Source organism: Stenella coeruleoalba (genome assembly GCF_951394435.1).
Source record: "Stenella coeruleoalba genome assembly, chromosome: 7".
Classification (NCBI taxonomy): domain Eukaryota; kingdom Metazoa; phylum Chordata; class Mammalia; order Artiodactyla; family Delphinidae; genus Stenella; species Stenella coeruleoalba.
The window spans coordinates 59,598,770-59,623,262 of record NC_137153.1 but is presented as its reverse complement, the minus strand read 5'-3'; the positions used below and the strand labels follow the sequence as shown (position 1 = coordinate 59,623,262).

The 24,493-nt window shown below is 37.6% G+C and overlaps 1 protein-coding gene across 5 annotated transcripts in view; it reads right to left on the bottom strand.

Annotated features, from left to right (window-relative positions):
- The window catches only part of NFIB (nuclear factor I B), a 443,132-nt gene that overhangs the window by 100,292 nt on the left and 318,347 nt on the right, over positions 1 to 24,493 (bottom strand). For all 5 annotated transcript variants that reach the window (XM_079926360.1, XM_079926364.1, XM_079926363.1 and 2 more), the window contains one exon: positions 1,431 to 1,484. In XM_079926360.1, coding sequence (XP_079782486.1) covers positions 1,431 to 1,484 — 54 coding nt within the window. The remainder of the gene's footprint in view (positions 1 to 1,430; positions 1,485 to 24,493) is intronic.

The following is a 24,493-nucleotide window of genomic DNA, read 5'->3' as shown; positions in this document are numbered from 1 at the left end:
TTTTATTATATTCTAAATAGCTCGCTTTCTTGGCCCCATCCACACAAAAAATAAAATAATCAATTTAACTGGAAGTTACATTTAAAATTTTTCAGTTTTTTCAATGTTTTGCTACCAATTTTTAGTCATATTAAATGACTTGGATGAAAGTAAAGAAAAATCAACTTAGTATACATTTTATATCTATACTTAATCAGAATATTTTATCTTTGAAGGATATACTACTTTTGTCATACAATCTGATTTTGTACGATACAGAATAAGTTAATATGCAGTTGGAAAATTTTTTTCGAAGATAAAAATAGAGAACAAAATATAGGCAAGACTCAGAAAGAAAAAAATATATTGTTTTGACTTCGCATTTTTACTTACATATTTACTTGTTATATCTTTCTAACATCCTTTTAAAGCAAGAATGCTCTGACACATTTTCTTGTAGTTTTGAGGGTTCTTCAGCCTCACATTAGCAAACTATTATGACAGGAAGACCAAGCAATTAAGGACCTAAAACTAAGTCTACCTGTGGAAACTTTTATGATTCCCTTTTATAAATTTGGGGGTCTATTTTCAATGAAAAGCCAAATGAGATCATTTTGGAGGTGGAGGTTATATGTGGTCAGTTTGAATTCTTTTACCTGTTTGTTTTGTTTTTGTTAGGTTATTCTTAGAGCATTCTTTTACTAAAGTCACAGATATAATTAAAATTTTTATGAGATTAAAATATTAGAAACTCTTCTTTGCACTAGTTTTTATCTCATGAGAAGAGATACTACTCCTAAATCAGTCAAAATTCTATATCTGCAGCTTTAGGAAAAACAAAACCATGAAGACAGTATGGTTTCTTATAAAAGCCATTTTCAGATCTGGAACAACTTCTGAAAATAAAGAGAGTATTTGACATACATTACACTTAAAGGAAAAGTCTTACTTTCATTATTTCCTGATTCTTGGAATCCCATTAAAAACATTATGGAATAAAAACTCATTTGCAAAAATCCTGCATGAAGACATAACCACTACCACCACAACCTACTTTTTAAAGTAATGAGATTTGATAAACTATAATAAGAGTATGAAAAATTATACTTTTTCTTGTGCATTTTAAAAGAAAGATTAGAAGGATTTTTGGCTTTTCAAACAACAGTGACTTTTAGCACCTGCAAGATATACAGCTATAAAATACATGCATATTCATTTTCAAAGAAACACCAACAAAAAGTAAAACATTAGTGATTAGGTACATACTGATGACGCCAATGTGGAAGTATGTGCCACTGTGAAGGGCCTAAAAAGAATCACATCTTGTCCTGATCATACCTGCCTGCCAGAACAAAATAGGCAGCTGACCAATTACGGGGTGTTTATCTATACAGTGGTACCTTTGTTCTCCAACAATGTCAGATTGCAAACGTCCTGGAACACATATTTACCTGGAGGATTCTTGGCAGGATCATTGTGGCTTGGACTTCCTGATTGTCCAGAATCTGTAAAGAAATCACAGAAAATGTTTTCTTTTTAATTTGTTTTGAAAGAATTTCACAATCCTCAGAAGGACTTAAAAAATTTTTTTTAACGTAGAACAATGAAGTCGAGTGTTTGAATAAAGTATACTTTCCTAAGCCTTTCAGGAGCAATGTTTTATTTATTAAACTAGAAGAACATCTATATATATATATATATATTTTTTTTTTTCGAGAGGAAAAAAGTAGCGATCTCTAATATTTGTGGGGTAGGGCAAGGCTTTTTTAAAACAAAAGGTCTGGCGACGAAGCCACTAAAGGTGGTTTGAAGGTTGGGCCTGTCAGGAGCAGTAGGAAATAAAGCAGATACATTCCCTAAAAATGCAATCTGAGTGTAATTAAACATGCTTTTTAAAAAAAACCCGAAAATGTTTTTATTCAATGAGTAAAAATACATAGAAACTAGAGTCCGTTTTTCCAGGATTTCAATCGCATACACACATATCCACTCCAATAATCCCCCAACCTACTGGATCCAGGCCCAGGTTTGACTGCATCCCATGATAGCAATCGATTTGCAAACACCAAGAAAAGCATAAATTACTAGGTAGAAACCATCACGGCTTTGTGGAGAGCAAATTGTTGGATCAATTTAATTTCCATCTGTGATAGACGGACAGACTCGGCAGATAAGGAGGAAGAGATCAATGCAGAATATCTGAATTTCCTATCCCACATTGTTCTTCATCGATGCTACAGAAAGGAACATGGAAGCTACAGTACTGTTAAACATGCCTTTCCTAACTAACCTGACACTGTTGTGTTTTGCTCACTCCCCTTTCCTCCATGTCCCCTCTGCATTTATCTGTGTCATTTGCGCCATATTATTATACCCTTACTTGCAAGTTGCTTTGTAATCTTCTTTTATTGGTTCTAGTATTTAAGTTTTGTCTCCCCAACTAAACTGCATGCTCCTAAGCAGAGGCAGAGATTCTGTCTACTTCTTTTGTGTTTTCCTCAGTGTGCTGTTCACGGCTGTGAATGCACTGGGCTGGATGGTTCAGATTCAGCAGCTTTCTTTGCTTGCCTAGAAAAGGCAATTTTGAACTTGATAGTGAATTTCAACAAAATTTCATAGGCGGCCACAGACAAGTCTCTTTCCTGAAACCTGGCCATTATACCCAAGACAGGATCCAGTCTTATTTAAGCAGAAAAATCTTATGCTGGTTTTTTCAGCAGAGTTATTCTGCTCTTCTACTCAAGTTATTAACATACTGCAACTGCTGCTGCTTCTACTATTAACTGCAAGGACATTCTGTTGACTTCTTTCTGTATAAAACTTGGTTATTTATTTCTGCCCTTTGCCTCATGCCTGCTAACTAGATTTAATACTGAGATCGGAACTGTGCCCCTTCATCCCATTTCCTTGTCTTTTTTCTTTTTCTTTTCTTTCCTTTTTTTTTTTTTTTTTGTCCTAGAACAGTTTTTATAAAATCTCAGTAAATATATTTAATGATTCCCACATTATCCTCCAATTTATTTCTTATTTCCCCAAATGGAAAAGAAACCGGTCAGGACCACTCCTGCAATCTCAGTTCTGGCTAGAGTCTTCTACAGATAGTCAAAGAGAGTTAGGTACTCTCCAAAAGGTTTGTCTCATCTCCCATGAATTCTATTAGTTTTTCTGGAATTGAGGCAAGACTCACTGACTTATAACTTAGGAGATCAATCTTTCTCTTTCTTTATTCCCATAAAAGATGGTCCAGGCATGGAGTATGACAGTTACATAAAAAAAGAAAAATTATATGATTTTGCTATAGCCTCAGCTATTTTTGCCTTGAGTTCCTCTGACAAATGTCCCCCAGAATTGACATGACATTCCAGCTTAATTTCTCAAGTGACTCTTAACATTTTGAGAAGTTCCTATTTATGCAGTGTGTACCCACTGACCAGAGCCTCCCCACGTTTTATTTTTCCCTGTAAAGCTACTTCACATTTATGGAGGTCTAGATATTGATCCCCCATGGTGGCTAATGACACCTTCACGATGACACAACATGAGGTAAATTAGGGTTGTCATCAGAGGACATGAGCTGTCCACTCTAGGTGAGCCTTAGTATTTTTAGTTAAATCAACTTCAAAACAGAACCACAAAATTCTTTCCCAACATCTTGTTGCTGAAATTTGGATCCAGTAAAGAAAAATGTCTCTTCCATTCCTGAGAAAGTATTCAGTTAGAACAAGGACACCCCATTACCACAACATCCCATTTGGAAAACCCTAATTTTTTTCTGCTTCAAATTACCCTTTTCCCCTATTTCCAACAACTGCAGACCAACTTCTTCAACTGAAATAAAAATGTAATTTCTGAAAAATAACCCACAAACATTTGAGGGAAAGCTCAAGTAGACCCTAAATTTGAGGCATACACTTGCTTTTAATAATAATAATTCCACTTTCTAAAATAATCTGGCATTTACTGGCACACATGACAGATTTTCCCTCGTAGTCCAACGTCTGTGCCCTCTCATGCAGTAAACAGCATATACTGGATCCCCAAAACACAGAAGAGGCCCCCTCAAGGAAGGAGCAAAAGAACACTTACTTTTCCAACTGTAAATTCTAACACTCTAATCTACTTTTAACTCTTATGTCACCTTATATCGGTCACTTCATTCCAACTGCTGGAAATGGAAGTAACCAGGGAGTCACAGTGGGCAGAGAAACCAAAAATGAACTGTTATTGTGGTGAACTTCAGAGAAAGAATTACTTAGACCACATCTAAAACCCTTCCAATTCACCACCTAGGTCAAATTACTCTATACCCAAAGGTTTTCCTTAACTGCTTCCATCATTTGCTCAAGTCATGTGTATGTGTGTGTACTTCATATGTTACAGTGAATCCCGGCTCTGTCCCTCACTAGTAATGTGATCTTATACAAAATTACTTAACTCTTAGGGCCTTGGAGTCCTGATCTTTAACTGTAATGCTACCTACCTTATAGAATCATTGCAAAGATTTTACTATATAAAACCTCAAGTACTGGTCAGACACATCTTACACAATCAATAAATGAAAGCTATTATTAAACAGAAAAGACACATTCAAAAAATGACTAATATTTTTAACGGACTGACTCTCAGGAAGAAAGGGAGAAAAGGGATATGACTAAATTTGTCCATCCCAGTGTAAGCATCTAAAACTGTCCGTGGTGAATCAACTGAAGACGGACGAGTGTGTGCCCTCTTGAATTCCTCTGTAAGTGCTTTAGTCCCACCCTCCCCAAAAGGGAGGAAGGCAGTGCTGCCATTTCGAGGCTCTCGGGGAGCTGTCATGCTCAAAAGCCAGGAGATACCAGCCATGTGACGAAAATTACCTTCTAGAAGACTGAAGTCTTTGAAGAAGGAGGGCGGTAAGAAGGGGACTGCGAGGTGCCCAGCACACTCAGTCTTGAGGCTAGAAAGATTTTTGATGCAGTGGAGAAAAAAGGAGGGGAAGGGGTCTTGAAGGCAGCAGACCTAAACCAGTCCTCTGTCATTCCCCCCACATTTTATTTCCTCTTCCCTGATCTCATTCTATAACTTCTACATTTCTTTGTCTGTCTCTTTCTGACCTTACTGGACAGAAAGTAGGATTGAAATACATTTTGCATATTTTCCATCCTTTGTGTTTTAAAAGTGTGAATTAAACATATTATATTTCTTCTAGGAAACAGAAGAGTTAATGAAAGCATTTCTAAATTAATGCTTTTAAAACTCAATCAATTCCTCCCTCCCCCAGGTTAAAGATTCTCTAGGAATAAGTAAAGGTTCTCATCCTTATATGGTCCTTATTAACTTTCCTTCAATCTTTCCATCCACTCCTTTTTAAAAAGTAGCCAATCTTTCATGGCTCTTCTAATATCTAAACTTTACCTAAGAAGTAACCAAGTTTCTCTAATGACACAATTTTATGGAAGATCCTGGGATACTTAAGTGATCTAAATGGCTTGTACAAAGTTACAAGGCAACTATTAAAACATGTGTTCTCTACATGGGCCACCCATTCAGACACACTGCCTCTTGAGTGGTTATGATGCAATCTTAAAATCATGCAAATCCAAATGACCTTTCACTCAATTAAAGATTTCTGGGAACTTTATCTTCCCCTAATCTCCCTCCTCCTTCCCACCATTTACCAATATATTCAAAACCTTCTTCAGAAATTTAAAAAAACCTTTAGCTAGTCTTTTTAACAGAAGTTGGAAATAATTATTATCATTGAAGTCTATACACTAATTGATGCTTTAGAAAGAGGCCAACTCTAAAAACTTTAGTTTGGATTTTCATTGCTAGACCGAGGAAATTCTAATGTTCTACTGATAATCTAATGGAAGTCCAATGAAATGTCCGTTAAACATATAAGATAATAAATAAATACTGACCTGTTAAATGTTTGTATTAAGTACTAACATGCTTGGGGGGAGGGAGGTGGAGGGGGATGAACTCAATTAACTGATGTGGTTGGATCATCACAACTATGAAAGGTTTTTTGAAGGTCATTCATGTAAGTTTCAATTAAGTGAGAATAAGATTTATGAAGCACATTCTGTATTCCAGTTACTAATGTTTGGAACATATTAGGTTCTCCATAAATGTGTATTAAATTTCCATTTAATTTACAATAATGAGCTTTAACATATTGTTCTAAAAAGAATATACCTTCTATGCTATCTAGAAGCTCAGAGCTTGCTCAGACAGAAATGTACAAATTTAAAAAAAATACACTGTGATAGGTGCTATAAATGAGTACACAGCAAGAGGAAATAATTAGTTCTTCCTATGATGGATGGGCAAGGGCATGTCATAAAAGATATCAGAGGGAGGTGACCTTAGGAACAGAGTCTTGAAAAATAAACAGATCTCACATCTTGCTGGTACATATTCCTCTCTACTAACAAGGCGATTTCTTCAAAACCTAAAACTGATCAAGCTTCTTCCCTGCTAAAACTCTTACATGAGTCCCAATACATACAGAAAAAAACTGCAAAATTTTAGGATGTCATTCAAGGCACTTTGATCTGGCCCCTACCAACACCTGGGTCATACATTAGCCTTTCAGTTCCATGTGTGTCACCCCCATTTGATGCCCCTGAGTCTTTGCACGCAGTGTCCGTCTTTTTTCTCCCTAAAGTCCTCCATGTTGAGGTCATCCCTTTTAGATTCTGAACTATATGAGGGCAGGGATACTGCCCTACTTAGCCTTATGGCCCTAATCTTCGGTACAGCGCCTGACACACTTGTTTAAGTCAAATGAATAGAAAACAATTGGTCTATAAACTACGGAAGTGCACAAAGAAGACTAGAAAAAAAGGAAGAAACACTAGGCATGCTGCCTCTGTGCAGAAACATCTAAAAATAAATGATAAAAATGAACTTATTTATAAAACAGAAATAGACTCACAGACATAGAAAACAAACTATGGTTACCAAAGGGGAAAGGTGGGGGAGAGATAAATTAGGAGTTTGGGATTAACAGATAAACACTACTATGTATAAAATAGATAACCAGTGAGGACCTAGTGTATAGCACAGGGAACTATATTCAAAATCTTGTAATAACCTATAACGTAAAGGAATCTGAAAAAGAATATATACATATATATATGTATAACTGAATCATTCTGCTGTATACCTGAAACACTGTAAATCAACTATACCTCAATTTTAAATAAATAAATAAATAAATCCTTAAGAAATTATCCAGTGGGAAAGAAAATCAAGTAGACAAACTTCTGTGACAAGGAAAGGGGATAGAGACACAATTCCCAGAGTGGGTCTCCCAGCCTAATGTAAGGCTCAGTTCTGCTTCCCTTAATTTCTGAAGGAATATTTTGAAATGGGAGGGGGTAGATAAGAGGCACTATTTTGAGTCAGAAATTAAGGTTTGGCTCTCTCCTACAAAGGGAGGAGATGCTTGTCGGGGGAGGTCCAGGGAGAGGCCACTAGTTTGCAAGCAAGAGGCCAAGAAGCTTTTGATGACCCTTATGTATAAGCTGTCTTTCTACCCAAAAACGACACATTCCAGGAATTCATTTTCTTCTCTGATACCATGACTTGAGAGGCATGATTTTTATTTATTAAAAAAAAAAATTTGAGAGGCATCATTTTTATTTATAATCATTCTGGTGCAAAGAAGGGATTGTACAAGGTAACCTGTCAGGTCCCTTCTGGCTCTAAAATTCTATGACTCTATAACAATATAGCTTTTATATCAAGGGATATCAGAAGAGTAAATGAAACCCACACTGTAACCTGTTAACCTACAGATAGCCTCTTGCTAGAACTAAAATTAGTCATCATGTGATAAAGGGCCCCTTTGTCATATTCTTTGGCTTTAAGCAGGTAAAGAAATAGCCCATTGTCAACTAAAGATACCATGAGAGTTTTCTAGAGGCTTAGAATAGTCCCCTTCTTTCTCTCCAAAACACTATTAACTACTGACATACTAAAATAGCATATTTTTACAAATTAAGTACATAGTATGCCAGAAAGAATCACTTAAGAAAGAGAAAAGCCAATGTAAGAAACAAACACCTGAAAGAAGGGATACAAACCCATGCACTTTATAACAGGGAAACACAAAGTTAAGACAAAAACATCCACCTTTTTCAAGGAGAGAGGAGAAAACTATTCTTCTCAGACGAATCTCCCTCTCCGTCTGTGCAAAATGTCCTGCCTCCTTCTTGGCAGTTTACTTTCTACAAGGACTGATTTCCCTGGGAGTTATAGTGAGTTAGGTTTATGTAATCACAATTCTGATTACATAATTTGCCGTATTTTTTCTGCAGCACGTCAAAGATCTATACAGCTTCAGTTTTAATGGAGGACTGTTTCATCAATTGGGATGCCACAAAACTAAAGTTTTACAATACTTCCTTCTTCCACTCTTAAATGGTTGAGAATAACACAAAGAAAGAATCTGGGAAAATTAAGCACATTCTTATCTCTCATAAGCATGTAAATGTGCGGGAAAATGCTCATTCTCTCCTTCTCTGATTCGGTCTATCTGTCCCTTCTCAACAGGAGATTACGTTATATGGCATCCACTTCTCTGCAAAACTTGGGTAACTAGCTACCCATGGGAAGCGTTAACTCTGTCACTTGGTTAATGGAGTCCTTGACATATTTTTGCTGAGTCTGTATCCATTCCCCTAAACCCGGTTCTGAGCAGGAAGACACATTAAACCTCTCTGAATACTTTTGACAGAACCAAAATAATATCTGGGAGACATGGTTTCTTACATATTTTCAATCATGCTTTTTAATCCATATTATTTTCCATCTGAAGACCCATACCTTCAGATCTCCCTTTTTATTGGTTAACATGGATTTTAAAATATATCTTCTATACAGCAAAACTCAGAGATTTAAAAGAGGTTGCTATACTGAGGCTCCTTACAGATAAAGTAACTTATTTAACCAAAGAAAAATACAGTACAAGAGAGTAGACAGGTACTGTACCCTCTATTTCTTTTCCCTACACATTCTACTAGTTCTATTATTAAACTTTCTTTTAAAGAGCCACCTTTTTCTGCTTAACAGGAGCATTAGGTTCAAAGCATCATATCACAAGGATTAAAATAAGGATTTGTTTGGGCTCAAGACCAAAATTTGTTCACAAGGAATTAGCCAAAACCCATAGGGCACTGAAATTTCAGGGAAAAAAAGAAAATCCCACACCCATTTGAGAGCATATCTGTTCATGCCAGGGGACAATTCACCAATGCAGATGGGAAGACCCCTGCACAAAAAGTGTGAAACCTGCCAACATGTCTGACCAGAGGTTTGTATTGCTTCATTAACTAGCACCAAACCCCCGCAAATGAAAGCAGGGATAATCGTATCTGACCTTTCTGGCCTCAGATTAAGTTCAATGACTCTCTACTGATCCAGGGATTGAGTAAACCAAAGGTCACAACCAGGATCGTCTAAACTTCTTGTTTTTGAAGCCGTTAGCCTTTAGAATGTAAAGATACCATACTGGTCATTGTCAAGATTGCAAACTTTCTAGAGTGTGTTTTCAATTAAGTAAATAAAATGTGGTAATTAAATCAAGATTGCGTAATATGTTTTTGATTTGTAATCTCATTTAAATTAATTAACTGACTCAATCCCTGTTTAGTTTTTAAACTGGCCTAGTTAGGGAAAGAGTCCCTGGAAGCAAATCCAGTTTTCTATCTTTAAAAACAAGGCAAAGCAATCTGGCATACTTTAAAAATGAAAAAAAACTTAGATGCACCAGCAAAATATAAATACAGAGGCAAGGGTGTTAGCATAGAAGAAGGAGGAGTTTTATGGCATGATTTTGACTAAAAAAATAGATCTAGCACTAGAGAGAAATAAACCAAAACATTATTTATTCAAAACATTTCTTTTCCAATTTTATGAAGATTGCATGTTTGTTGGAAGCAAAACATTTCCAGCTGTATTTTAAGTTTCTGAGGAGAGTTGTAAGATTTATAATCTTTCCTAAATGCTGCCCATATCTTATAATATGAGATGAACACGCCACTGCGTACTTTAAAAAACAATTTGCCAATGCACTCTGCCACATGAAAACAATGAAGTCCTTTCCAAAACCCCACCAGTTCCAGGAGGAAAAGATGAGATGAATGTTCTGTCTTTCCCATCTGGGAGACATTGTGGATTTCAGCCATACTATGTAATATAATTTTTTTTTTCCCTTGGAAACCACGAAACCTGCATTTTATAGCAAGGTATGTAGTGCAAAGAGAATGCTGGTGAAATATGAATCTGAAAATGAAAACCAGAATGTCATCAGACTCAAGAGCATAATTGTGGAGGCAAGTTGAAAAATCAATGCAAAATTTCAACATAAACGAAATGCAACATTTGTGATCCTATCGGTCTGAAATTTTCTCTTAAAAGGAAAGCAGGGGAAAATAAATGCTCTTTTACCACCGAAATCCTGAACAGCACTAATTACACTGCCTGGCACAGTAACTTACTTATCTGCTTTATTTTGTCCTGGGGTCTTCATGCATTATTCTAAGTCCTACACCTAGCACATTCTGGGTGTACGTGGCCCTTCTGTGCTATGTCGGTTTTTTGTATTTCCCCAAAACTTAACACAATATTGTTTATCTAGATTAAAACCAGACATAAGACTTTCTAATATTTTGTTGGCAATCTTTCTTCTCAGGGAGCAGGACGTGTTTTCTCACAACTGTCTGGAGAGTCAGAACTCCTGGGTTCCATTCAGTAACTGCCAACATTTGTGCTCTGACCCTAAGCAAACCACTTCATGCCTGAATCAGTTTGTATCTTGCCCAATCACTTAAAACCGAATAAGAAAAGGTAGGAGTTTTTGGCCTTAGTCATTTCCAACAGGAATAAGAGGAAAAAAATAACTTTATACAACAGTGAAAATATGCACAAATATTTGTGCGGAAAGGCTAAGATTTGTTTTAATAGACTTTAAGGTTTAATTTCCCACATTCACACCCACCCACCCCCACCAAAAAAAAACGCTCCTAGTTAGTCCTCCTCCGTTTTCACTGTATACTTCCCCTTGAAAACACTAACAACGCAGGTAATTAAAGTTCTGCATTAGTGTACAGGTCTCCTGTTGGAGTGTAAAATTCATGGGTCAAGATACATGTTAGCCTTAGTCACTGCCTGGCCTTTATATCTGCTGAATAAAGGACCACTCTTTACAGTGAACAATACCTTGATGGCTGATATCACTTAAAATACTTTTCATCTTTCTGAAATTATAATTAAATTGGCAGTAATGCCAATCATAAGTTTTACTTGTTTGGTTATTACCTACATATAGTCTATTTTTAAGTGTCTGTGAGCTCTCTACAAATATAAATTTAGCAACTGATTCAGTCAGTGACCAAAAAGTCATATCCTTATTTTTTCCTGTGCTCATTTATTCATTGGCATGTGTTCTTAAAAAGAAATGTTTTACCTCATCAGATTTCTCCATTATTTAAGGTAAAAAGATACTTCGCCAAATCATTAAAACGTTGAAATCATGATATGAGCTTAGAGAAAAGAAATCAGTGGGTTTCTTACATACCCTACTAGTTGTATGTCATTAATAAGTCGCCCTTGCTTTATTATTAAATCACGGCTCTCAAGTCTATGATGATGTATTCATATAAAAATAAATGTATGTATTTAATCAAAGGTGTACAATACACAGCAGAGTAACAGAGTAAGATAGAGATAATATATTTCTACCACGGTCAAGTAGATTTGTACGTCAGACGTTCATGACTGCTTTTGTTTATAAAATAATTTTATCATAATATTGGAGGGAAAAAAATCAGAGAAGTCACTTGATGAAACAGGAAGCTTGCTGATGTGGCAGATAACGGTATTAAATGTCCTAACAGTTCCTTGATAAGTGGTTCAAAGAACTTCTGTCCTCATGGTTTCAGGACAAAAGCTAATTTACCAGGAATAAAACTACTTGAATAATACATCATGTGAAATTTTTTTTTAAAGGATAAAATGAGGAAACAAATGAGGAGATAGTAACTTCCTCCTGCAAATGAAAACTGCATGAGAGGAAAGTAACTCAATTTTACTGGTAAAATAAACAACCAAAAAATGGCTAACGAACATGACTTTTCCTTCTTTTTTTCAAGAGAAGGGTTGGGATTATTCTAATAAGTGGAATGATATATTTGAAAGAACTCTGAAAAGTTTGTAACTCAACAGAAATATGAAGATTTGTTATAATTTTATGGGGCAGTATTTTTTCAAATGATCATTTTAAGAGGAAAGTTAAAAATACAGGTAACTTTAAACAAGAATAATAAAAAGCCTATTATAGCAGCCTACTATGGAATCGACTGGTTATTTGGAAAACGAGAAAAAATGATGACAGGCATGCCCACTTCCACTTTAAAGAAGGGAATCGAGAGTATAAGAGCACGGAGCTGTGAACCTTGTGCTCAAAATTCCTTCCATTTTGTCATTTTACTCAGTTTATCTTTAATGGAGATTCAAATGGACTCCTTATGATTCAAAAATCTCTAAGCTATACCTAAAGAGTATGAAAAAGAACAAGTTTCTGCATTATGCCCCATCCGTATGTCTTAACCGTGAACGGTATCAAACCTATGTAATTTTATACATCAAATGCCTTCCAGATGTGACAAAATTTTAACACAGACCAACGTCAAGTTCTTCACTGTAGACTCATCTCCCATGCTCACAAAGATTATTTCCATTGCACATAACATTACACACGGCTAATGTTCAATTTTCCAAATTGATTATTATGCTGCCATTTCAAAAATGACATTGCCTTCCAGTCAAACAACAAACTACAAGCTATGCTGCATACCCAACCTCCCCCTCAAAATCACAAAAGAACCAAGAAACCACATCATTATTTCCAAGTTGTAGACAATGCTTGATTACAAGGGCAGCTGAACTTTTCCTGGTCCATTCCTGATACCTCCAAAAGATGGAGAAAGAGAGGGTGATTATAATTTTTTGTCAGAGCTACCAATTACCATCAGAACAATTGAGCCTGTCACCTGTTGTTTGGGGTTCTAAAGACTGGCTCTAATTAGAGAAGATCAAATACTTCCTGACATTTACAGTATGTTAACAATTGAAAATTAACCAACAAGATCATTCATGGAGAATTTTCAAAAGCATCTAATAATACTCTTGATGAAAAAAACATAAACTAAATTTTCCGGCAGGATAAAAAAAGAAATTTAGTAACTCAATGCCAGTAAGAAAAACTAGTATGATAAGGCTTTGGATAATATACTGCAAACTTAATCCCTCCCACAAAATTAATGCTTTGAACCTTACCTCAATTCCATCCCCCCACCCCATCTCCAAAATCAGAATTGTCATGTAGTGATAATTTGTCCTCCAAGACATCCCTCACTCTGTTACTGCAAACTACATTTCCCAGCTTGTTAACAACTGGCTTCAAATTAGAGCCATCCAATGGGAGGCTCTGGTGGGAGTTGTGGAACTTGGAGAGTGGGAAGACAGGAGAAAGGGAGGTGTTTCTTCTCTTTCTACTTTTAACAGGTATCTCCGAGCAATGGCTGTCTCCTTTTTGTTCTAGTTTCCACAGGGTGGGCCCCTCTCCCTGTGGTCTCCAAGGGCTCTGGCAACACCACCTCCTCCTCTTATCCCTCCAGCCTTAGTTGCAGTAGTGGGTTCCTACAGATGCTAATGTCTGGGTTGCCTCACTGCCCCTTTGGGTTTTTACCTGTTCTAACATCATTGTAATTGGTCTCCCCTTGGTAATTCTTTCTAGTGGACTCGGGTAGGAGCTCTATTTTTCTGGATCCTGATGGATACATGTACTTTTCGACATATTCATCACTCTAAAATAGATGTCAGGTAATAGAGTTAGAGGTAGTGGACTAAATATAATCCATGTAGAATATTAATAAATTTCAAGTCATTGTTATGATTTTCATTAAAAAGGTGACAAAGCACTGTCACCGCTCAGTACGCAGTACAAAACGCTATACCCCAATGTGTTTTATAATGCACGATATTGGCAAAGATAATCAACGTTAAGAAAGATTAATTTAATTAATCAGATTTTCAATGCCAAGCTCTAAATCCATCTCTTCCAGCAGATCCTCTGCTATTCATACCCACCCATCCAGGTTTACTATTTCTTTTTACCTACTCAGACTTAGTCTTTCCATCCAACTTTTAACAATTCACATGATACCTGGGTTTTTCCTTGTGTATGTGATTTTCCCACAAACATGACTGTCTGCTCCTTGACTGGATCAAGTTATGAGCCTGATAATTTTTATAGAACGTTGTACATTTATTTCTATCTCATAAACAACTTTGAGTGGCTTATCAATTATCTGAATATCTAACAATATCGTGTGGAGATAATAAAAAAGTTGTCTTAAATACAGACCAACATGTATCAACCTAAGAATAATATATATTTGAAAAGAGAAATAATTTCAGCATTACTCTTTTTTCTCTAGGAAATAGTTCACTCACTTGACGTCTAGCATTTTCACATTGGAAAATTCATAAAATAAGAAGAGACAGAAGCATTTTCTTCAACCGGAACTGCATAATCTATGGCGCTTTACTAGAACACGCCACAAATAGGAGACAACAGAAATGTTTATGTTTGTATGTATAGGGAAGTATGTGAACTCACAATACTAAAGCTTTACCATCACAAATGCAAGCAGTATGGATGTGCTCGATATTTTACACTGTGATAGATAACATCCCACTAGAGGGAAGTGACATTGCAGAAAACATAAAGCATCAATTCACATGGTGCCGCCTTTTTCTGATGAAACTTTAACAGGGTGGCACCAGTGCTTGGTGGGTGTACTCAGTTGCCGGCACTGCACTATAATACCACGACCCTGTGCTTCCTCTCAGTCATTTTGAACTTTCCCACCCCCCCATCCCGAAAGTTTTATTTTCATGTTTCTTGAACATTAGTGCCCTGGTTTGTGATAGTTACCGCCAAACATCATATGGAGAGGGTGTCAACTGAAAAATCACTGTTTATTAAATTTTTTTTAAACTTGAGCCTGAAATCTATTTAGTCAATTTTTGTCACTTAAGGCAAAATTTGTAAATTTAATTCAATAAATATTTATTGAAAAAGAAAATGAGTTATAGTCTAAATAGGCATAAAATGAGCATAAAGTAAGATGAACAATAATTTCTACTTTTTGCATTTTCCCATCCCTCCGTTTTATTTCCAATGAGAACATTATAGCGCAATGAATAAGCTAAGAGACAGCCTTCATAACATGACAGTAGACATATTGCACAGACATTGAAAACTACAGGAATAATGCTGAGACCACGAGATAGAGACAGTCCTTGAATTTCTCTGGCAACATGGACAAGGGGCAGGAAGCCTAATGCCAGATAGAAAGTGAATCTAAATGTTAACCAGGTTTTTTTTACTACACCCACAGTATTCTATACTTAAACTTTTGCTATAAGTTGCCGTCCAAAAAAAAGACAATAAGAAATAAGAAATTATCCCCAGTTCTTCCAATGTACTCTACATCTGGATTCTGTGATTTAAGAGCCATCACATAGGAATATATAACTCAGAGACAAGATAAAACAAATGAAATTGCTTACATTATACCAAGCAGATAACTGAAATGATGACAGATGTAACTGGCCCAGAGATAGGTGTAAAGAGGCACCCTCCTACAAATGGGCTGATAGAGCAAAGAAGAAGTAATCTCCACCTTCAAACAATGTATTTGAAGATCTGGTTGGAAGCCAATAAACAGAAAATCTCCATCCACTTACAAACGTCACAGCAGATATAATGGAACAAAATAACGCTGAAACTTTTATAAGAAATGATTTTTTAATACTGGAGGCAGACTGTATCACCTCAACCCAGTGGCATGAGCGTGGTCTCTCTCTTTCTCATGGAAAGAGTAAATCTTTTAGTGTGACATTCCCTAAGTTTCTTTATAATGTGCTATGCTTGACCTGGGAAGAAATTTTCGGTCTTGGCATGTTGGCTGAGAATGCCAACGCAGGTACCAGGGAGTGCTAATCGTGGTGTCTCTCTGCCCAAGGCTTAGACTGAAACCATTAATTTACTTCACAGGACCATTCAACTCCTGGAAGATGAGAAGGACTTTTGGTACCACTGACCTAAGCAGAACTGAAACCAACTAACAAAGACAGCAAGGTTGGAATGTTACAGCTTCCTGTCATGAACCTGAGAAGCTCTGTCACCTGCCTGAGGGGAGCATAGCCCTTCTCCCTCCTGTGACACTGGTTAAGAAATGAAAGAAAGAGCAACAGCTACTTAAAAGAAAATGATGCTTGCCATTTTTACATCTTGTTGACAAAATATTCGATTTTCTAGCAGACTCTATATCTAAGGAACACTTTAATGAAGTAAAGATGGGGTAAAAGTCTAGCTAATTTTGCAAGGACATAAAGCAGAAATAATCTCTAAGAAAATGGTCATTTCTGGGGTTTGCCTGAAAATATAAACTACAAATGAGAAGACTTTTATTGGGCTGCTGCATCATTCTCATTTATTTAGCTTTGTTTACTCAATGGCAATATTAGTGATGGCAATGAAGTCAGGGTTCCAGACCCAACTTGAATACGAAAGTTAGGTTACCCCAGTCTGGACCCCAAGCCAAAGCTTCCTCCTCACATTAGGCTCCCACTCACAGTGACTCTTGTGTTTTCAAAGTGACCACACTGCTCAACTCTCTCTTCACTGAGCAGGAATCTTTCGTGGTATTATGGATGTGTATGTCACACCACGAAAACCAAAATACAACAGACAACACAAAAGAGGGAAAAGGAGCCCAGGAATCCAGTAAGGACATTTGGAAGAAAAAAGAGGGGGTGCTTAAGAAAATGGTTTTCAAATTTTCCTTTGAAAGGATAAACCAACCAATAATAATAATAAAATAATTACTGAAAGTTTTCTATTAGTATCATCCAGCAATTACCAACACTGGAATAAATTAACTGATATAATCCAATCAACTGGTAGAGAACAGTACTTATCTCCTCAGTCCATTCGCCATGCTAAAAATGATCCTAAAAGGTGGATTTTTTCCCTACGTTACTTTACAAACAAGCTCACATTGGCTGAACTTTATTTTCTGCTCCCCTGTTTACCTGGATTTGTTTTCATCTTAACATTCATTAAGCAATAAGACACAACAAGAGGTGCAGTGCACAACAAGAGGTGCACAACAATAAGACACAACAAGAGGTGCAGTGATGATGAGATAGTCTCAAGGCCATTACTCTTCCCATGAGATGAACAGGGAGGATCTATGATAAGTGGAAGACAGCTCCATTTATGTGGGTAAGAAGGAAGAAATAGGAACTTACTCTAGAACCTCCTTTGAAAAGCAAAGAGAGAGCTTTAAAACCTCATGTATTTCTATTGTGCCTAACTTCTCATTTTTCCCAATAGAAGGCAAGGTCTGATAATTTGGGGCATTTCTGATTTTTCAGCTCCTGGTTGGGAAAAGGGATTCCTGTTCAAGGGAGGGAACGGTACCACTCACGACTCCCCTCCCCCATGCCAGCACACAGGGCTTTTAGAGCCAACAGCCTTACACCAAAATACGCCACCTTTAACCACCAAGCAAACAAAAGTAATTAAGAACATTGCGTTAATTGCGTCTCTTCCCCAGAGGATGTGTCCTCCAAGGCTCTCTGAAATCAGACTAGGAGATTAGTAGCAATTTTACTCTCAAATCTCCTATTCCCACTAAAAAACAGGGCCTAAGTTCCTCACACCTACCCTCAGAATTATAGAGTCTATAAGTAAAAACCTTAAAAGAAATCAGAATACTTAGATCAGTTCTTTGTTAGGTAGTTTATTTAACCACAGAAACTTTGATCATCAGCTTCTTGACTGGTTCAAAGTTTGCTGTCAATCTCATGGAACGTTTGCAGTTTAAGAATTGTAAAGAGCTATAAGATGCTTAAATGTATTGTTTAAATTCAGAATTATAAATGTAAGTTTTCATTGGTCTTTCACTGCTGATCAAGATGACTGATAGTCTGGGCTCCATCAATCAAGAATTTGCAAAACCCATGACACATGAGTTGGAACAACTAGCTACTGACAGTAAGGTTCTTTCTCACCTTCCATTTGCACGAAGTCATAAAGATAGCAACAATGCCTTACAATTTTCAAAGCACTTTCACCCACATGATTTTGCAATCTGAAAAGAGGTTGGCTTTATTCTCATCCTTTCCAATGGCCAGGAAAGAATGTATGTAGCTTGATAACCTGCAGAGTAAAAGGAAACCTGGATTCTTCTTTGCAGTTCCCCTACTGACTTTCTTGGCGACCTCTGGGATGTCACTTACCCTCTCTCTGCCTCAACTGTCTATCTCAAATGAGCTATAATAAAACTTTTTTATTCCAGTCCACTGGGTATTGGAACAATGAATCTGATAGGACATCTCTAACACACTTTGATCTCTATAGGGAACGCTGCCATAAAAATAAAGACATTGTCGTGATTATTCTAATTGAGTTATTTGCAAATGGAGCTTCTTGATGGAGCCCAGCCCTCAGATATAGAAAAGTAAATTCTGCCAGTCCTCTAGGGTGCAATTGCCTCATGGCAATTATACCCATAACCACATTTCCTTATTACTGTTATAAAAGACTATGGTTCAAGGGGAAGCAAAGGGGGAGTTTAAGGAAAAATATGCTGTTTCTTTTCAATGGAAGATGCTGAAGTTGCAAATGTGGAGCCCAAGGCTATATGTAAACTTGGACAGAACATGTGTTCCACATTAGTGGAGCGTTCGTTAGTCATGTCAGAAAGGCAGAGGTGTCCCTGAGGCTGCAGCTTTTCAGCAAATTTTGGAAATAATTTAGGAGAAAAAAAGGCAAAATTACAAAGGTAACCTGGGCCTAACTCTAGGAGTGCTATAAAACAAAGAACCAAAAAAGGTTCAAGGCTATACCATCCTTACCAACAGAGGTAGCATATCACAAGATACAAGAAAATTAAACTGAGCTTAGGGAAGAAATGCTATGGACAATTTTACATGAAAAGCCAAAAGAGAATATTGGGGCTACGTTGTACTTTCCTTGAATCTACAGGCAGAACATACAGTGTTTCCCCTATTAAATGACAACAGCCATGAGAATTACTAGGTGGCTCAGTTCTCCATATTCCTCCAATGGACTCTTTTCAAAATAAAGAAAAAAACTGCCTTGTATTTTGAAATATTAGCAACATGAAACTTTCTTCTGATGAGAGGTATCTCTAAGGCCCATCACACTACAGAACTCCAAGGAACATCACAGTGTGGACTGCAGCGGGGAAGACAGCTAGATTTGTTCTGTATACAACCTGTGGTGGCCCTATGTGTCATGGGGAAAAACCTTTTTAAAAATCTTAAAATTTAAGGTTCAAATAAGGGGCATTTATTTAATGTTTCTTATTAGTATTTTTTTTTTAATTTCAATCTTCCGAAAAGCATTTGTTGTCGGTGGTTTGCATACAATCTAAAGATTCAAATTAAGATCTAGGTCTCCCAATAGATTGGGATTGACATATATACACTAATATGTATAAAATGGGTAACTAATAAGAACCTGCTGTATAAAAAAATAAATAAAAAGAGTAGAAGTTGAAAAAAAAAAAGAAAAAGATCTAGGTCTCCCAAAAGATCAACTGAAGGAAACATGTGGGACCATTTGCTGTTTGGTGACAATAATGCTACTTGCCTTATCTTCATTTCACTATCAGTGACACCTTCAGTCTACAAGTTTTAGCGAGCATCAGAATCATTTGAGATGCTTGTTAAAAATTCAGATTCCTGGACCTCACCCCCAGTGGCTGTGATTCCTATAGCAGTGCTGGGGCCAAGAAATGGCACTTTCAACAGGCACCCCAGGTTAACTCCTTTGTGCACTGTTCTCACACCGCTTCCAAGGATGCTTTCTCACAAACCGGAAAGCAAAAAGTAGCATGCGACTACAGAGTCCTATCAAAAACAAACAAACAAAAATGCAGTCCTCAAGCCAAGACCAATTTCCATTTTAATCTCTCTCTCCCTGCCATGGGATGCACCAGCAGTTAGCTACAGCCAAAAATCACATGCGTAGAGTGAATCCTAAAAAGCAAACTAAATCCAAATCCACATTGAACCATTCTGAACTCTATCACACTTCACAGAGCTTTAAATAGAATTCTACGAGAAACATCATACCCTGACTGGCCAAGGGATTCTTTGGGTTCTGTTGCTTTATCCAAGTGATCCAAAGTGACCCCAGGTTCCACTCTCTGCGTGTTCAGCTGTACGCTTTTCTCCAAGTCGAGCACAGAAGGATTTAAAAGAAAACACAAATATTGGCATAGGTGACTTGAGGTTGCTTGACCTTTCCGAAGGAAGATTTTTGGCAATGGTGTCTTGGCAGCTCCCTGGAAGGCCAGGCCAGGACACAAAGAGGAAGACAGGAAGCCGGGAACTGGCCATGTGTCCTTGGCAGGCAGCAGTGCAGCAGGGTGAACCACCCTCATCCCTGCCAAACCAGAAACAGTGGGGAAAGCCCAGCTAATTGGCAAGTCACAGCCGGCTACAGTGTACATCCTCCACTTTAAATGCCTGATAAAGTTAAATGGTATGCCAGACCCTAATCTACTTAAACAGGATCCAACTTTACTTTCGGAAACTTGATTTGCTCCTGTTTGTGCTTCCTTGAGGAAGTGGTGAAGCAGCATCTTAGGATGGTTGAGGGCTGGAGAGATAAAACCAAGTAAAGATGAACTGGAGTCCAGTACATTTTGCTTTTTGAAAGGGCCATGTATGTTCATGCTTTCAATTTTAACTAACAAGCCTTCTACTTGCTCATTGAGTTTCATTCAGAGGAAACTCTGAAGTCGACATTGAGTACTGAGGATGGACCTCAGTACATTTGAAGGCAAGAGGCATTTAAAAAAAGGAATTAACAAAACCCATTAAGATATCCCAGGAGACCACAGAACTGCACCCAGTTTGCAGTAGGCTATTGTTTTCACTTACATGTTAGTTGGCGCAAACATATTTTCTAGTAGAATCTGTATGTACTAGTATAATATCACCATTTTTGGAGTCTTTTACTGCTCAACTGGGGAGTCACACAGGGAGAAGGGTACAGTAGGAACTGTGCAAATATATTGCTCCTCGCTGCTGCTGTTAACACGATGAATTCTGGGACCTGGAACTGGGAGTGTAATTTCCCCCCAGGGGAATGTCTGAAGGCTTGGGAAGAGCAATTAAAAGGGTGTGCTCAGTGGTTGGGAAAATTTCCTTTTATTTTCTATGAAATTGTTCATGCCTTCTCCAAAACTCACACAAAAATTTCAAAGTAGCTTCTGCTTCTTTCAATAGAGTAGCCGATGGTGAAGTTAGATGGAAAAATTGCAAATTTCCCTCAGAATTAGAAGAAGAGATTACAAAGAAACATAATCCATTGCTTTCTGCCAGATATTTCTTAAGGTCTACAGAACATTCATCCTTTAAGCAACCCAGGACCACAGTCTGACTGAATCTGTTTTGGTGAAGTTACATGCTGAGGGGTAAAAGACAAGGGCAAAACTTAATACTCCCTGATCACCATTTAAAATGAGCAAATATTAATAATAATCTTTATGCCCAATACTAAGCTCTCAGAGTCAGTAAGTCTAGATGTGTCCTAACTCCAAAATTACTATTTCTATAAGCTGCAACTTACCTTGAACTTCCCAAACTCCACTTAATTGACTTTGGACACTAAGTATCCCCAACTTTGAAAAATTCTCCTTCCCTTCCTTTGGGAAACCAATCCTTCCTAGTTCTAAGCCTGTCTTTCTGGGGCTTCTTTCCAATCTCTATGGCTATCTCTTCATCTGTAGACCTCTTACATGTTGGTGACACCTAAGACAACCCACCGAGTGGCCCCCCCATCTTGTCTTCATTTGTTCCCCCTGAACAAACTCAACCAGCTCCATGTTTACAAATATTACCCATTTGCAGGGGACTCCAAATCTCAATTTCTAGCCCTAACCTCTCTTTTTAACGGCAACATCTCTCCCAGTGTTGCTAGTGCACAATCCGGGCACACTCTCAGTGCCCCCATCCATACCAATTAAGGGCACCCATACCCACTCAGTGGCCCAGGGTGAAAACTCAGGCGTCTGGAAACCCCATCTCACGTTCAACTGTTGGCCTAGACTCTATCTCCTACGTTCACTCCCTCATCTCCTTCTGAAATGCTGCTAAAATCCCTCATTGAGCCTTCATGTGTCCTCTGACAATAGCCTCAGCCTCCTCAGGCCATTAGCATTTATCATTCACAATGAAGCCAGACTCCAACCTCTGCACTTCCACCAGGAATCACATCACTTCAAACCTTAAAACACTTCGATGGCTCCTTATTGCCCAGAACAACCCGTGACCTCTTCATCATCTGGCCCCAGCCTAGCCTCATCGCTCACTACAGCCATCAGACAACCTTCTTCTTTCACCCCTTCTTCCATCTATGCCCAACTTCCCAACACGTAAACTCTAGTACACTCTAGAAATTCCTAGAATACGCGGTGCAACTGCAGGTCGCTATGCCTTTGCCCATATGGTTTCTACTTCTGAAATATCCTTTCTTCACAGCTAAACAAACTCTTAATTCATCTTTCAAAGCCCTTGAATTTTGTCTTTCTTTTCTGAACCTTACTTTCTCCCTCCTAAGGAGGCCACCCCACCCCAGGGCCCACAGCAGCTTGCTCATGTCTCCAATATAGGACTTGAACACTGAATTATGGTTGGTTGCCTTATATGCTGCTTCCCTGCTTAAGACTGTGACCTCCTTATATTGCATTCACCCTGTGTAATTCTGGGAATTCACTTAAGCTGCAGAAAGGCTGTTATCTTGGATATACCATCCATGAAGAAACTGAGACAAAGAGCTTTAATTCCCCAAAGAAAGACGAAGCAATCTATAGAAAAGCTTCACAATGACCTACCAGTTTATACAATTAATTAAAACTCAATATTTAGGATTCTGACTTGTACTTACCAGATTTACCCATCTGTTTGTTTACAAAAACAAAACAAAACACAAGATTGAGTGCCTACAGTGTTCCATGTATCATCCCTGGGGCTCAGTCTACAAAGAGAACAAAACATGATTTGTTCTTCTCTTCATGCCGCTTACAATTTAATCTGCATTGTGCTGAATTTCATCACTTACCAGTGATGAAATTACCACTTACCACTTACCAGTAGGTAAAATGAGCTCTGTTTAAAATTTATAAATAAGCAGTATCCTCAATTATTACATTTTAAAAAAATTTTATTTACTTATTTATTTTTATTTTTGTCTGTGTTGGGTCTTCATTGCTGCGTACGGGCTTTCTCTAGTTGTGGTGAGCAGGGGCTACTCTTTGTTGCGGTGCATGGGTTTCTCACTGCGGTGGCTTCTCTTGTTGCGGAGCACGGGCTCTAGGTGCGCGGGCTTCAGTAGTTGTGGCACACGGGCTCAATAGTTGTGGCTCACAGGCTCTAGAGCGCAGGCTCAATAGTTGTGGCGCATGGGCTTAGTTACGCTGCAGCATGTGGGATCTTCCCGGACCAGGGCTCGAACCCATGTCCACTGCATTGGCAGGTGGATTCTTAACCACTGCGCCACTAGGGAAGTCCCTCAATTATCACATTTTGAAAATAAAATTAACATGATACACACAGATTTAGCTGTGAGACAAACATTTTTTTTGCTTGATTTTTGTTTTTAACGAGTAAAACATCTGAGAGAATAAGAGCTGTTCTAAATGCCTTGTTTAGCTGTGATGAGCAGACAAAACACTGAGACCACAGCTTTAAAATTCTCTGATCTCCACCGTCTCTCAGGTAGCTGAAAGGAATCTGTTGACGAGCTTTGGATGCTGAATAGTCAAATACAACTTCAGATTGAAAATTACTTTACGGTCACATCCATAGATTGAGTGATGATGGAGCCAGATTAAACGAGGGACTCAAAAGGAGTCCTGAGAAGAAAATATTATAAGAATGGTTTTCTATTATGGAAATCCATCATTACGCGAAATAAAAAGCTAATTTTGAAAAACCACAACAAGGCAAAGTTTCTGAATAGTAAGACATGAAAATACAAGTTGAAAATAGTTTTCTGTCTTTAAAAAAAAACTATTCATATGTAAGGCACTTATATGATATTCTCTAATTTATCTGAGAAATGTGTAAGCAAATCTGTGCAAAGAGATATCCTGAAATGTGATGTCATATTCCTTATGAAAAAAATTTCCTTTTCACAATGTCAATTAAAACCACATTTAGCTTTAAAGCTGTATGACCTCTACCATTTTTTAGGTTAGCTGAAAAGGATCTATTGACTAGCTTTGCGAGCTGAACAGTTGAATGCTACTTTAGATAGAAAATTATTTCTTTCACTCTATAAGAATAATTATCACGGCGATTACACAATTATTATAATTATATCTGTAAGAACTGTTACTGGGAA